The sequence below is a fragment of the Heteronotia binoei genome, chromosome 9, assembly GCF_032191835.1.
Source record: "Heteronotia binoei isolate CCM8104 ecotype False Entrance Well chromosome 9, APGP_CSIRO_Hbin_v1, whole genome shotgun sequence".
Taxonomy (NCBI): Eukaryota; Metazoa; Chordata; class Lepidosauria; order Squamata; family Gekkonidae; genus Heteronotia; species Heteronotia binoei.
Window position 1 is genome coordinate 52,498,945 of NC_083231.1, and position 17,055 is coordinate 52,515,999.

The 17,055-nt window shown below is 42.6% G+C and overlaps 1 protein-coding gene across 2 annotated transcripts in view; it reads right to left on the reverse strand.

Annotated features, from left to right (window-relative positions):
• FNIP2 (folliculin interacting protein 2) overlaps positions 1-16,738 on the reverse strand; it is a 67,170-nt gene extending 50,432 nt beyond the window's left edge. Inside the window, exon 1 of one of the 2 annotated variants that reach the window (XM_060246586.1) lies at positions 16,353-16,738. In XM_060246586.1, coding sequence (XP_060102569.1) covers positions 16,353-16,477 — 125 coding nt within the window. In that variant the 5' untranslated portion in view covers positions 16,478-16,738. The remainder of the gene's footprint in view (positions 1-16,352) is intronic. The other variant, XM_060246587.1, reaches the window with a different exon arrangement.
• Positions 16,739-17,055: the final 317 nt, after the last annotated feature.

Below are 17,055 nucleotides of genomic sequence, written 5' to 3' on the forward strand. Positions count from 1 at the left end.
CAAAGTTGCTGTTTAGATTCCCAAAATCCAGAGCACTCTGAAATCCCCACAGGTTCCATCAATTTCCAAATATGAACATCCTAATGGATATAATCTGCCATCTCTGCAGGGGGGAGGTAGCATAGCTATTTGTGCCTTCTAGAGAAAGTATTCTGACCATGGCATATTATATAATTAACCCCCTAAAAAGGTAAAGGTAGTCCCCTGTGCAAGCACCAGTCGTTTCCTACTCTGGGGTGACATTGCTTCTCGACGTTTTCTACCAGAATATTTATGTTTTTGTCTTTAAACATGTGCCTTGGCATGCTAAGCAAAAAACAAAGTTGGACTGACACTATGCTGACATCACGCTGTCATGACAGACATAAATTTATCAGTATGAACTATCGCAGAAGACCCAGCATAGATAGTAATCACCAGCACTATTATTCTGAAGGTGGTGGGGTCTCCAACACTATGCCAGAGACCAGCGCAGATAGGGTATCTAATGCTGTGCTAGGTATATCAGCAAAATAGCCCGTGTCTGCCTGGAACTCAGCACTAGGAATACACAATCATAAGTGGCAACAATTGCACCATAATTCTGAGGAAAGAGAAAGAGAATTACAAACACTCTGTTTCCATTCAATTTGGTGCTGATGAAGAACTGTGTACTCAACAGAGGTCACAAAACAGAGTTACATTATCTGATCTCCCTCCATCCAGAGTTCAGTCACGTACACCAAATCAATCTTGCTCTCCACCACTACATTACACAGTGAGGAAATATTTTGTTTATAGACCAGGCATTACACAACACCAAGGGCAAGGTAAATGGTTCACTGAGTCTTTCTGCCCATATTTCCAAGTTTGGGATAAGACTGGTTGGGCAGGAAGTCTGAATGTCTGCCTCCCACAACCTAAACTCCTCCTAGAGCCTTCCCTCAATAATGTATACAGCATCCAATTATTAAGCAGCCGCAGTGATTATCCAATCTCATTTGCACCAGCAACATACCAATCACACCAGGCATTCCATCACACCACCAGCCCCCCTGCAAAAAAAACCTACTCTGAAAACTCAACCTAGAAGCACAGAGCTAGGTCATCAGAGGTCCACAGTGAAGGGTCATGCCAAAATCCTCTAATGTTGCCCTCTATACCATCTTCTGATACTGCCTCTGCAACAGTGCTTGAGGTGAAAGTGCTCGTTCACAGCTCTGGCTTGGGTGACTGCTCGCGCCCCCCCCCCCCCCACTTTTGCCTGATGATTCTGGACACTCATTGAACATGAAAAGACATTGTGGGGGGAAGCAGTTTTGTCACACGCTGCTTTGTTAGCCAGTGGTAGGGCTTAAACTGGCAACACCATTTAGGTAATTGGCCACTGTTAGATAATTAATTCTGATCATAAAAAGAATAAGTTTTATTATGCAAGGTGATTATAATGGAGTACTATAGTTTCAAAGGGTGAACTATGTTACTAGTACTCTCTTATAAGTAGACAGAACTACCACATAATACATAAACTCAGCTGTTAACATGCTAACATGTATCTGAGCAGGTGTGCTTAGTGTGGTATATAAAGAAACAAAACTAAAGAAAACCTTGAAGTCTGTATAAGGAGCTAACAAATGGAGAGGGGAAGAAAAATGAAGATAAAGCCACTACCACCATCCTTTATACCTTGTGCAGTAACAATAAAAACAGTGCTGGAGCACTGTTTATGCACCCAGTTGATGATGAATACCAGGAAATCCTGCCTCAGAGAGGACTAATTTTAACTACAGCCTGGAAACAGCTTGTCACAATATTTTCAACAAACATAAAAGCAGGTATATTGGATCTGTTAAAAATGCAGAAATCATCTTAATAGATTCATTTTGCTAAATCAAGGTTAAAAGTTTTGGCTTTTTAGCAAGAATGAAATGCTCATTTTATAATAAATGTATGGATTGAATAATTCATATTTTGTCGAGACATGAGATGCTTTAATCTACTAATGTAGACATGATGAGAATTCTTAATATAGCTGAGCACTGGCGATGGCTCATCAACATGGATGTTATTAATTTGAAAATTAATTTAAAATACCAATATAGATATAATTATTTCCTCTTCTAGGAACGCTTTCAAATTACTATGTCCTTAACCATCTTATTTAGTGAAAGTGTTAAAAGATTCTAAAGTTACTGCACATTGCAAGCTAACAGCTGTAGGCATCCTGACCCACCAATGCAAATTCAAGTCTTGTGCAAGGTCACTGAGCACTCAGGAACCATTTTGCTAACATTATGTTATGTCTCCATGATTAAATGTGCAACATGTACATTGGAAAACATATGTGTGCTTCTTTTTAAACAGTATACACAATACCCTCAAAACCCAACAACAGGTAAGCACTGCAGCGGGTGTCCCTAACCTTTTTGAATCTGTGACAACTTTGGAATTCTGAAATAGTGCGGTGGGCACAGCCACAAAATGGTTGCCACAGAAGGTAGAATGAGCAACAAAATGGCTGCCACTGATTAAGTACACAGTGACCCTTGTGCTATGGTGACAGCTGCTGCCAAAACAACATTTTTAAAAAGCTGCACAGCCAATCTAGTCTCCAATGGCCTTTCAGGACAAAAGCCTTACCTGGCCCTGCTTATTTTCTAAGAACAGGAAAGGTATCAGCAGGTTCCATGTTATACAAGGAAGCATTCTCATGGGATTCTAAAAAAGTAGAGACAATGGTTGGGTGCTTTCACACAGACTAAATAATGCACTTGCAATCCATTTTCAGTGCACTTTGCAACTTGGTTTTACTGTGTGAAATGGCAAAATCCACCTGCAAATAATTGCTGAAATGGATGGAAACTGCATTATTTAGCATGTCTGAAAGCACCCAACCTGTTTCACAATTAGAGCTGAAGTCTCTTAAACTGTATGGGTACACAGAAGAAGGTAAAGAAGAGGCAAGAAGCATCTACCACATATTATACACTCACAAAAAAAAATCTAATGCAGCTGCACACAAAGGGACTGCAGAAGCAAGCCCAGCGCATGGGAGTCGACCAAGTAGGTGGCCAGTTCAGACACCACCTTGCCTAAGGGGCGCCCCTTCTCCCCATGTGTGGCGTGTGCGTTCCTTGGAGCCTGCCTTCCCCAATGGAAAGCAGGCTCCATGGAGCGCACAACCCATTGGGCTGCTATCCCTTTCCCTGTATCTATAAAGATGTGAGAGCAGGCAGCGCCTGCGCAGCACCCCCCTTGGAGCCTTGCAAGCTCTAAGGACCATAGTGCGCAGACGCCGCAGGGCTGCTTTCACATTTCCCAGGTTTATAGCACAGACCTGGGGAATGCGAAGGCGGCTGGCCTCCACCTCCGGAAAGGCTGAGCAGGATCAGGGCAGCAGTGAACGTGCTCAGAGCCTGGCTCCAAACGTGTCTGCTGCTGCCCTGACCCTGCCCAGTCTTCCCAGTTCTAGGGAAGGCTGGGCAGAGTCAGGGGGTGGCAGCCACAACTGTGCTCAGCCCTCCCAGGCGAGGATGGGGGGGGGGGCAGCAATAGCAGCGAATGTGCTTGGAGCCAAGCCCCAAGCAGCCCACTGCCACACCTCCTCCCCACCCCACTGGAAGTTGGGGGCAGGGGGGTGGCTCTGCCTGGGGTGGCAGAAGCCCCAGCACCAGCACTGTGCAGAAGACAAAGCCTCACGCCACATCTTCAATATGGACTCACAAATATGGAGCTGAGGTTGTGTCACTAGCTATGATTCTGGTATCTTCCAGCACAAAATCCCAAAATAGTAGCAGCAGGAAGCAACTGAAGACTGCTCATAGGATTTTAAAATCCAGTAGAAAAGACACAGGCACTATCAGTTATGGAGGGATCTACAAGTATTTAAGTGTAGGCTTTAAAATACACAGAAGCTCTGGGTGGGAAATACAGGGTTTGCATGTATTTTAAATGCTAGGGTCACATTTCAGACCCACATATGTCATTTATAAATGAAGTAGATGCACTGTCTGTTTTTCAGAAGTGTAACCCTGTGTCATCACACTTCTGATACAATTCTGTTTTTTCCTAATGGTATAACATGTGATGTACATGCATGGCAATTTCTTCTGCAAACATACCTTGGGTGATTATAGTTTGCAGAAGAAGAGAGTTAAAGATACATCTGGACAGGGAACACACTAGGAAAAGTAGTTCGATTTAAGCCTCTGTACAATTAATAAACCACAGTTACCAAGTACAAGGAAGTTGTAATGGGAAGGTTACAGATTAAGTGCTTCCAAAACTGCAAATTTATTTAGAGCTCCTATAGTTCCCAGGAAAGCATTCTCCATTGTCTGCTGATCATTCCCACTGCTTCAGAAAACTCATATTTTCCCTGTGCACAGCGCCCCCCTAAAAAAAAAAAAAAGAAAGCCTTGGCTTTCAATCTAGCATCAACTAGTAAGGAGGAAAAAAATGCTGCAAAAGATGCTTTTCATTGACGGCTTCACAAAGCAGAGTGTTTGGTAATTGGATGATTACATAATAATTCTTCTTGCCCCATCCAATCATATGACAGTAGACAAACAATAATTACATGGGATACAGATTTCAGTCACTGGAATAAAGGATGACAACAAACAAAGTGTTAGATGCAACACTGAATTTATCACAACTTTCTGTCTTTTTAAAAGTAATCATCTGCCATAAAAGTTAAAGGCTCCATCAACAAAACGTATCAGAAGTTCTCTCTAATCTTTAAAATACTGCAGTTTTACCATGCAGGACCCAGCAATAGCTTCATGCACTCAATGGATGTGTAGAGCTTGTCTCAAATGGAATCCTTTTCCCCAGAGCAAATATTTTAGATTAATATGGATCCTGGCACGTATTTGGGCATTGTAGTTCATTAATTCTGAATCCTACAATATTGAGACTATCTAGGAAACTCACCCAATCATAAGCAAGATTTAACAGGGCAAAAGCAGGTCCTCTCCAACAATAGTGGCTCATGGAGGGAAGGTGGCAAGCAAGCCGCTTTGGGTCCTCATGGCTTCTTTGATGAGGGCTGAAGCATATTCAAGGTATGATTTTTTTCACACCAAAAAGGACACCACCACTGTAACCATAGAAACTTTATATTTAAATGAAAGCTGATATTATAAAGAAACAAGTTCTCCTGATAATTTAGTTCTTAGTCTTGATTTAGTCATAGATTAACCTCTTCAGTGGCTAAATTCAACCAAGATTGACCAGGCCGAGACAAAGACTCAGTAGGTTGTATTCAACAAACTGACAAAGGTGTGTGTATGGTTGGGGGGGACCACAGATTTTTCCACACGTTCCACTCCATTATCCTTTCTGAGATCCAGGAAAGATTATTCTAGGGACAGTGGAACTAGTGGATGAACAGCCATGTGGGTTGATGAAAAACTACAGGGAAAGGGAAGACTGAAACTGACTCCTTTTTCTTCCATCAGTTGAAGTATCCTAACAGAAGAGGGAGATTAGGTGATTTCATCCTCCCTCCTCATTGCAGTCCATCCTCGCTTGTAGTTGCTTGTCTATGCAATAGCAGAGGGGAAAAATCGGCCTTATACTGCAGTGTTCACTGGATCCAATAATTGTATCCAGTGAAACAGCAACTGAGTTTCACCGCTGAGCAGAAGAGTGAACCTGGGTATCCCCCATCTTGTATGCTATAACTGTATGTCTATCCTATGGTGTGAGGGGTTATCCTATTTATTGGTTCAAGAACCTTGTGACATCCATGACCACACATGTTAAGTGAGAATACCACTCCTAAACCAACAAACCTGCCCAAGACTAACTTATTCACTGCAACACATCACATCAAGATAGCCCTGTGAGGATAGAAGTCGTGATCCAGGAACAGCAGTAAATCCAGAAGGGACGTTGTCTGAAGACTTACTGGAACATTTTGAAGTGTGTTACTATGGTTACCAAGAACAGCTATCTTTGGAGAAATAAAATTACAGTATTAAAAGCACCTTCATTTTGAGGGAAGAATTAAAATTCTTACCAATCTTCTCATATACCTCAAAGCATGGGAATTGCTAGAAAAGTGAGGTTAAAATGTTTAACGTTAATGTACACCCCAAGTGCATAAGATGTTGCATAATCTCAAACACTTTATGCATGTTGAATAACCTCACATACTTTATGCATCCACACTTTGCCTTGGTTTTTTCAATCCCAGTTCTTAAATGGAGGACAGTAGCCCTAAAATGGCAGTAGCCATTTAAACGCACACATGCCAAGCCTAAGGGCGAGAGATTATAGAGGTACACAAGACTTGAGCAACCAGGCAATGAAGCAAGTCTGTTCTTCCTCATGAAGATACCTATAAACAGGGCTTCTTTTGAGTAGGAATGCACAGGAACGCAGTTCTGGCTGGCTTGGCATTAGGGTGTGTGGCCTGATATGCAAATAAGTTCCTTATAGGCTTTTTCTACACAAAAAAGCCCTGCCTATAAGCAATAGAAGGGAAGGCAGCTCCATGTCTCTGAGGACAGAATACAAAGCTTTACAAGGGTCTTAGTACATAATTTAAAACAAGCTCCCTAATTTAAAAGGTCCCGCTTCCTCGTGCATTAGAGAACCAACACTTAACTGTTTTCTTAATCCAAGAAGTTTTATTTTGGGGGGGGGGGGTTAACTGCAAAGTCCTCTGTGTGTTAGCAGAAAAACATATCTTCACTGTGTATCTAATTGTTAGTATTTACCTCAAATATAATCTCAGTAATGCTAACATCAGCTCTTTCAGGCAATACATTTTATTACCATCATCAAAGTTTTGTTAAAGCATACAATTCTGCAATGGAGTCCATTATTAGCCCTATACTGCTCCAGAGATAAGGGGCTGTAATAATGGTTTATTACAGTATAGTATGAACAACCCTAAATCATCCAAGAGGATGGAAGGTGTGCAGACTAAGGCAGAGCAGTATGACAATTCTACTCTAACTGCTAAGCACAAACACATACTTCTAAGTTCACTGGACACTGTAAGAGAGATTCCAAAGGCCCTCAGACATCCAGAACTAGAACTGTTCCCCCTTGCCACAATTTTTAACTGGTTTAACTCAGCTAGGTTACTCAGTGACAGGATGAATTGTACCTTAAAATTCATTTTGCCTTAAAATTCACACAGTTCTATAATATTACTGATGTTAACAGTAAAGAATTCAACAAAACTGACTACTGCTTATTTCCGATTTAACTGTCAGTGGAAACATAGCAAACACTTCATAAAATGTTCTTGCATTGGGAAGGGGGAGGGTTGCACTCTAAGATCTAAACACTGCAGCCGCATAGTCAAAGTAACGGCTTGCTGTCTCCTGCCAACTGAATGATCTCATTCTCCAAAGCTAACATACTGTTACTGGCTGCAGACCCTGCACTGTTCCAATAAAGCATCTATTCAGTTACAAATGCCTGAAAAGACACAGCTGAAGTATTTCAAGCTGAAGTCACAGCCCAACCACCATTTTCAAAGCCAGCTAACGTATTGAGAAGAGCCCCATGGCACAGAGTGTTAAAGCTGCAGTACTGCAGTCCTAAGCTCTGCTCACAACTTGAATTCGATCCCCAGTGGAAGTTGAGTTTTCAAGTAGCCGGCTCGAGGTTGACTCAGCCTTCCATCCTTCCGAGGTCGGTAAAATGAGTACCCAGCTTACTGGGGGGAAAGTGTAGATGATTGGAGAAGGCAATGGCAAACCACTCCGTAAAAAGTCTGCCGTGAAAACGTTGTGAAAGCAATGTCACCCCAGAGTCAGAAATGACTGAGATGGAGTCCCTTCATGACAGCAGCAATCCTTTCCATAAATTCTTGCACCTGGCTTTGACATCTTTTTGCTCTGTTTTTCATCAGAGATGATGATATTGAGACTGTAGACACCACATACCGGGAGCAAGAGATCTCCTAATATTGCCTGAGGGCAATATGCCATATGCAGATTCAAATTTTAAATGAAGCTTGAAAACACCTGCTCTTGGAAAAGTGTGTTAATAAAATTACCTGCCTCCGAATATTATGATATAGTCCACCATGAATTACAAGTCTGATACATACATAATGCTTTTCTATTCTTGTTTGGGAACTTGTACTAACCAAGCAGCAAAATCTCCTTGATGCACTTAGGCAGAAATAACAGAGAATCTTGTGGAGCCCAAAATACTAAAAAATTGTGGCATAAGCTTTTGGGGTCCAGAGTCCAATGCTGAGGCACTGGTCTGTGGTGCAGCACAATTGTTTTTGCTGCAAGAGATGAATACGGCTACACCTTGGAATAACACGCTTGGTGGTTAGAAGCCAGGATAAGAGAAGCCTTGCCACAATTCCCCTCTTAGCAGGTTGTCTGAGGACATAACAAAGATGCCCTCCTCAGCTCAAAGGACCCATGAGCAACAGTAAAGACTTCCCTCAGGGACACTGCATGCTTTGTTTTTCCATGACAAATATTTAAGTAGAGCACTAGGAACATAATGAGTATTTACCTTTCCTCAGATGTCTGTAAATTTTTTTCCTTGCTCCTTCCACCATCTACAGTGGGCAAGTCAATGGCAGATTTTTCTTTTATCCAAATGGTCAGAGCTTATACATTATTGTAGGAGTGGCCTACCTTTTATATTTTAAAAAAATTCCCACCTAACTGGTCTTTTCAGAGATTTATAGTGGAATTCCAGTCTTCCAAAGCAGCTGGAGCAGCATCTTACCCTTTACTGAGTCCTGGTCATTACTCTACTCCCTACTATACTGACTTGTGATGCTTCTTGCTACCAAGCAACACGACATAATATGGGTCACAAGAATATTTGTGTACAAGTAGTAATTTAATACTGCTTGAAGAGTCCATTACTATAAATAGCAATGTTTTGGGGCAAAATGGTCTGTTGGTCCACGTAGCAAAGCACTTCTTTAACAGGAGTTCAGGTAGATCTGCAGATCCTTTGTAAATGCATTCTTGCACCTATTTTGCTAGTGTGAAAACAGAATCATCTCTTTTGGCTAGGAAGAAGAAACACATGGGTCACATCCTGGAGTAAGAAGGGGAAATTAAATTAGAGTGAACAAAAAAGTTGGCTAGATCCAACTCACTGGCAGAACTTCAAAAATGTGTGTGTGAGAATGCATGCATGATGATGATATTGAATTTATATCCCGCCCTGTACTCTTAATCTCAGAGTTTCAGAGTGGTCATAATCTCCTTTACCTTCCCACACACACACAACAGACACCCTGTGAGGAAAGTGGGGCCGAGAAAGCTCTCCCAGAAGCTGCCCTTTCAAGGACAACTCCTACAAGAGCTATGGCTGACCCAAGGCCATTCCAGCAGTTGCAAGTGGAGGAGTGGGGAATCAAATCTGGTTTTCCCAGATTAGAGTCGTACACTTAACCACTACACCAAACTAGCTCTCTATGAGCTAGGCGTGTCATATGCCTGCTTCTAGCAGGCAATGTTCCACCAACTGGAACCTCCTATCAGCCTTTGCCTTCAGTCTAGGGGGGAAAACAGAAATCACACTGCAGGACGTGTTGCTGTCATGGTCAGGTGATGTTTCCAGAGTGCTGGCTGACTTGCCTTGCCCCCAAGCTCCCAGGGGTGCCAGGAAACAGCCCAAGTTAGCACTCTTTTAAACAGACTCTACCTAATCAAGATCTAAATAACATTCACCTTCAGTTAGTGCTAATTCCAGAGGCGCAAATAATAACAATGCAGCAGAAATGAGACTGGTACAGATGTCTTCTACACCAAATAGTTTTGACATTTATAGGCATTAGATCAGATGTGAAACACAGGATCACTCCAGACTAATTCTTAAATTTTAAATTAATAAATGCTACTTAAGCAGCACCAGCCTCTGAATATATAAACCCCTAAACAGTCCAAGCGCTGCTCATGACCTGAGTTCAATCCTTGCAGAAGCTGAGTTTAGGTAGCCGGCTCATGGTTGACTCAGCCTTCCATTCTTCTGAGGTTGGTAAAATGAGTACCCAGCTTGCTGGGGATAAAGTGTAAATGACTGGGGAAGGCAATGGCAAACCACCCTGTAAGAAGTCTGCCATGAAAACGTTGTGAAAGCGACATCACTTCAAACTTGGAAACGACTGTTGCTTGCACAGGGGACTACCTTTACTTTTTAAAACAAGACATACAATGGACCAACTAGCCCAGAGGTGGCCAAACTTGTTTAATGTAAGAGCTACACAGAATAAATATAAGATGTTTGAGAGCCACAAGATATGAACATTAGATGTTTGAGAGAAGGAAGAGAGGGAGGTGAAAAGAAAGCAACTTTACATTCATTCTCCAAGCTGCCAGCTAGCTTGGCTTGGAGAAGTGATTTAAAGAGAGAAATCACTTCTGCAAGCTGACCCGCAGGGTGGTGGGGGCTTCAAGAGTCATACAATATGTAAGAAAGAGCCACATGTGGCTCCCAAGACACAGTTTGGCCACTCCTGAACTAGCCTATAACCAATCCTACTTAGTAAAAGCTGTGTGCTTCCCTTGCTTACAGAAAACAATTTGGGAATCTATATGGACACCCTTGTTCTACAGATATACTGGAATAGCTGCTCTGCAATTTTTTTTTTTTGCATCGAGGTCAGAAGTTTACAGCTGCCTAACAAAATTCTTGGGCTTCATCAACACCAACTCCACACTCCATAGCCACACAGGAAGAACTCAACATAAAGATATTCAGTGTTCTTGTATCAAAACAAGAACCCCTCCACGTTTCAAACCAACCAAAGTAGCATATTAACAGCCATATATTGATTCTAAGAATTATTCCTGGGAGATAAGAAAAACCTAAACATGTAGCATAGCACCATACAAAGTGCAAAACCTCAAACAAACTGTGCGAGAAAACAAGACAGTTCTCAAATCTTCAGGCCTTCAGTGTGCTACTAGTCTCTTGCTCTTTTTTACATAATGATTGGAAACAGAAACAGAATTATCCAGATAAGGATATACATAGCCCACCTTTCCTTAAGATGTGCTTGCTTTGTCACAACCATAAACCAATGTCAAAAATAAAATCAAACAGCAAGAGAACTAAAACATGTATCTGAAATAACAAAGTAATACAGCTGGAAGAGGAAACTTCATCATTAAAAGCTATAGAAAATAACATTTTCACCATTCCCTGACCTCTACGGCAGTCCATTTCAGAGGGCAGGCAACATAACAGGAAAAGGCACAAGCTCTGGAAGAGTAGAAATGAACCAGAAGAATTGCAAGAGGCAATGAGCACAGCTGGCACATGGGTTCATAAAGGGAGAGCACTAGGATTTCACATATAGCAATCCCAGGTTGCAAAGAGTTTTAAATGGTAAGAACCAACACCTTAAACTGAGCTCAGAAACAAGCTGGCAACCATTGCAGCTGTTTTAACATAGCTGTAATGTATTCACACCAGTCAACCCCGCTCCAGTGGACAGTGAGTATAGTGTAGTGATTAAGAGTGGCAGACTCTAATCTGGAGAACTGGGTTTGATTCCCCACTCCTCCACATAAAGCCAGCTGGGTGACCTTGGGTCAGTCACAGTTCTCTGAGATTCAGAGCGAAGAGCTGGCCCCCAACCTGGTGGAATCAGCTCCCTAAGGAAATTAGGGCCCTACCAGAACTTCTACCATTCTGGAGCAGCTGCACAACAGAGCTGTTCCGCCAGGCTTTTGGCTGAGGCAGGTGGGCGTCCTCACACCATCTAATTGGTCTCCCTGAGCTCACTGTATCCTGTATCACAATCTGTGAATGATATTTATATCAACTGGCGCCGCCTTTTATCATTTTTACTTAATGGTTTTAACTGTTTAATTCTTAACTCTTCTATTGTGTGATTTTAACTGTTTTTATTGTGCTGCAATCTGCCCTGAGCCCATCTTGGGAAAGGGCAGACTATAAATTCACAAAATAAATATAAATCCAATATCTTCTTCTAGAGCAATGAACACTGCAGTTGAACCACAGATAGGTTAGTGCTCGGCATATACTGGGTGCAAAATTCAGTTTTTTCCATGGTGCAGGATGTTGATTACCATGACAAAGGAAAGAAAAACAAACAACTGTGGAAAGGGACCTGGATTCATATCAACAAGGAACAAATTCCAGTCCATCAGTCCACTTTACATCTAGCCATTTGACTCAGACAGGAAGAGTAGGACAAGACCACTGTTTGCCACCAAGAAAGACTACACATTAAGTAACAGCCACAAATACTTTGGATTATTTCAAAAAGAGATATTAGAACTGGCAATTTTACACAATGTGGTGGATAACTGTTAGCAAAGCTTCTTAGGATCCTTCTGGATTTTCCTTACTACAGAGCAATGAAAGCCACACTCAACAGAATGTAGGGCTAAGAGTTTCCACACTGGCTTGAGTTACAACACTTACTTTAGAAATAAAAAATGGAAAAACACGGTGAGAGCTGGCAAGTTGTATGTGGGATGTTCACAGCCTGCACTAATATGCCACAGAACAGTGTTTCCCAACCTGTGGGAAAGGACCCAAAAGTGTATTGAGAAGCCTCTGAAGGTGGGTTGCAGGCCAGTCCTACCTAATGGCCACAACTGCCCTTTCCATCGCTCTCTTTAGTGGTTAAAGGTGTACTCTAATAATCTAGGAGAATCGGGTTTGGTTCCCACTCCTCCACATGCAACTGCTGCTATGACCTTAGGTCAACCACAGGTTCTCAGCAGAGCTGTTCTCCCAAGAGCAGTTCACTGAGAGCTCTCTAAACCCCACCTATCTCACAGGGCGTCTGTTGTGGAGAGAGGAAGGGAAAGGAGACTCTGAGACCCCAAGTGAAGTGCAGAGTATAAATCCAATCTCCTCCTCCTCATTCATTTTGGAAACCAAGATCTGATCTTGGAAGCAGTATCTTCCATGTCATAAAGTAGAAGTTGTTGTTTTTACCCCTTCACTGTATGTATATATGTTGATCAAGTAAAACGTGTCCTGATGCTTACTAGCGTAGGGGGAACTGGAGTCACAGAAAGGGTGATCAAAGGCTGGAATGTGACTTCCAAATGTAAAAGCTGTGTATGTTGGAATGCCATTTGCTTGACGTTCGTCGTGCAGGTAGCTACGCTCTTTGTGCAATATTTGCTGGGGGGTTTTTAGAACTATCTGGTTAGCCACCCTAGAAAATGGAATGCAGAATTAGATGGGTGCCAAGATCATAGTTTGCCTAGGGCACAAAAAAAAACAACCCTGGGGGCAGCCCTGAGTGGGCCACCACATCAAGTAAACTTGGCTTTGTGAGTCACCATATGGAAAAGGTTGGAAACCACTGCCATAGGAAAAGCAGGTATTACCTGTAATCTCTCTGTGTGTCTGATGTAGAAAATGGCAAGGTTTCCATTAAGCAAACAAACAAAAAAGAATTACTTATTTGAAAGTACTTGCAGGGGCATAAGGGAAAAACAAAACAAAAAGCCAACCCCTTTTTTCTCACTTTCCACAGCACATTTTGCATTTCAAAAGAAAGGAATCTGGCAAAAGATCCAGACATTACCCAATCACAAGACATATCTCCAACACAATGAATGGAATGGGAAGTCATGTGAAAGTGTGCTGTCTACACATGTGATGTCACCACACTGGCCTTGACCCGCTTCCCTCAAAGTGAACAGTTTTATGAAAATGACAAGATTTCTGAACTATTCGATTAGTCAGCTAAAGCACAAAGCAGATGACGCTCTGACATAATGCCCCACATCAGCAGCGAGACTAATCACTGCAGAAGAAGCTAATCCATGACCCCACTATAAACTGCAAAAGAGAAGCACTTTCACTATACCGTCAAAAGTTATTTTCTTAGGCACAGCTGGATTTTGATTAATAACTCCTAATGTTTTGTTTATATTATGTTTTGTAAGCTGATTCCGGCAGGTTCTTAGGAAGAGCAGCATAATTTTTTAAAATAAATAAATCTCCCCAGCCTCATGACAAAATGAAAGTTTGATGGGATCACATTACCACCTAGAAATGAGTTTAGAAAGGGTATGAAAAAAAGTTAATTTTTGCTTGTGCGAAGATATTCAAAACAGATGCAGAGTAACAGAGAAAGGAAGCCATGGACTTGGACCTATGTACTGCTCAATTTTAAAGTTAGTCCATGGAATGTAGTGTTGCTGTCTGTCTATTCATAAACATACCAGCCAAAAGCCCTGGGCAGCCAAGACCTACTGTTTCAATTACGACAGACAGCAGTGCATTCCTGCAGTCATACTACTCAGCATCTGCCCTAGTTACCAATGCTGTTCTGGGTGTCTGTGTAGGACCCCCTGACTTTTGTGCTGGGCTAGCCTTCTGTTTGCTTGTCCTTATCGGCTATGCTTCCCCTTGAGGTTTGTTGCTTATGTTTGGTGACCTGCTATGCTTCCCCTTGAGGTTTGTTGCTTATGTTTGGTGACCTGCCCAAATCTGCCTTAGTCTTTGATTGATTCCATACTAGCCTTTGTCCTGGTCTCAACTGTTGAGTTTGTGCATGACAGAGAGCAGGCAGGGAACATGCAACCCTGCTCCAGAGATGCCAATGCAGCATCTGGAAAAAAGAGCCGCTGTGAGGAGCCCTCAGCCCTGCACAGAAGGGAGGGAAGTGCTAAATGTGGAATTGGTCAGAGTCTCCTGTTTTTGGAGTACCGCATTGAAAGGGTGCAAGGTGTGGTCCTGATGCCAAATACAAACTAGCATAACCATTTCTAGTGCCTCCTTTATGTCAGACCATATTCAGTCTTCATACACCTAACACCCAAACTTCAGGTGTACACACGGAAGAGCACAACCTAGTTTTCATGTGTACAGAAGAGTGTAATAGAAAATGGCAGAGACTCAAGAATATGAGTTGTCCAATGGGCACATTTAACACATATCATATTACTAGAATATCCAAGAATTCACAATGGGACTGCCACAGCTAACAAGTTTAAACAGCTCTAAACAATAAGCATTAAAGTCCTTTTATGTTTTATATATCACTTTAATAACTGCATCAGTGGTTGTGACATTTTTAAAGGGTGACCCCCTAGGAAAAGACCACCTTACTCCAAAAATTAGACAATAAAAATGTGAAAAGTAAGCATGGGCCAGCAAATCAGCCTCATTTTTGCCTGGTGCCTTCAAGAAAAATATGTACACAGAAAAGATGTTTGCACAAAATAAAAGTCAGCTTTACGTGCAGCCTGCTCTTATGTCCAGACTTGCATGCAACATTTTAAAAGTACTATACCATGCAAAATCAGGACAAGGATGTATTGGCTGGTAAAGAGTGTTTTCAGATATCCTTTAAGACCAACGAAGTTTTATTCAAGGTACAAACTTCACGTGCATGCACACTTCTTCAGAAGTGCATGAACACGAAAGCTTATACCTTGAATAAAACTTGGTTGGTCTTAAAGGGGCAACTGGACTTAAACTTTGTTCTGCTACTTCAGACCAATATGGTTACCGCCCTGATTCTAGCTTCAGAGATCATGTCAAAGATACATATGTTTTTGCTTTAAAAAGTGTCACAGCATTTTATATGTATATTATCAGGTTCAAATAAGCCTGCAGTGTGCAGGAGAGCAAGGATGCACTGATCCTTAATTATTTTACCATGAAAGTTCTCAGACAGCCCCTGGCAGTCAGGAATAAGCTCAGTCAAGCAGCCCCTGTGGTGCGGGTAGCAGCAAGGACTCAGGCCTGAGTCTCAGCAAAAGGACAACAGGTGTTAAATTCACTCTTCCCCACAGACCAGCCTGCACTACAAAGGCCATTTAACACTCCAGTCTGTTTCTGTGGGAATGTTCACAAGGCTATTTTGCTCCACATTATGGTAGACCCAAGTTGATCCAGTCAGCTTTATAAGGAAGCCGGGATTTGAACCCAGTTCTGTGTCAGTTCTGACACTATCTCCTACACTAAATACCTATGCATGACAGATTCCACATTTGAAGCTCATTACAGCAAAAGCCGGTCTAAATTACCATGAAAAGCAATGAAAAATACCCTAAACGAAGAACCACCCTGGAGTCTAGAAAGAGCTAGAGATGTCAGCCTTTGCCTACAGTAAAGGCTGTTACGAAACAGATGCTGAACATGTGCAACATGTCTTAACCATTTCACAGCCATTTTTAAATTACTGTCCACCCCGAGCCCCACAGCGTCCGCTCCAAAGGCTGCCCACAAGAACCTGCGGTGGGATTCTCTTTTTCCTCCCCATATCTCACAGACAGACTTGCCACTTTCCCCACACCCATTAGGGAATCAAACAGGCTGCTGCATCAGCCAAACACGTAAGTGTCTCTCTCCCACTCGGTTCGAACGGGAATTCCAAACGCACGGATGACTCAGAAGGAAGGCATGCATTTCCTCACCTGATCGCCGGCCCTTCCTTGGACGCTCTACCAGAAGGAGAACCCGAGTTGTTGTTGCTGCTACTACTACTGCCGCCGCCGCCGCCCCTTTTGTTGAACAGCTTCTGAAGCAGCGTCGGAGCCATGCTGCTGCTAGTGTAGCCTATCCCCCGTAGGGAAGCATGAGGGTGTAGTCAGGACACACGCCAAGCCGCTCAGTCCGGAGCTGCTGCAGAGCTTGGAGCAGCATCCCTGGCAGATGCAGCCCAGCCACCCGAAGGGGCGAAAAGGTACAGCGAGTGCCCGAGCCGACACCTCCCTGTATTCCCAAGCCAGCAGCAGCAATGGAGGCACCACCAGCCAGTCATATGACTGGACGAGCCAAGCGCCTTTACCCAGCCGCAGAGACAGCTCCCCCAAGCGGCGCGAGCTCCGCGGCCCGGAATCCTGGGAACTCTTCCATCGTTTGTCATTGGATAGTCGGGGATTCCGAGCTTCCCCCAGGAACGTGGCAAAGCTCCAACAGGGAGCTTAAAGGGATACAAGCTAAGTTTATTGCAAGGCATAATCATTACCAAAAAATTTTTTAAAAACCCCGACAGTTGCCTATAAGGTATGACTAGAACTCGATGGAAAGGTAAAGGAAGGGGAAATAGGGTGGAAGTATTTTCTGTAAAAATAGAAACAATGAATACACACTCATTTATTTATTGTGACTAAGATT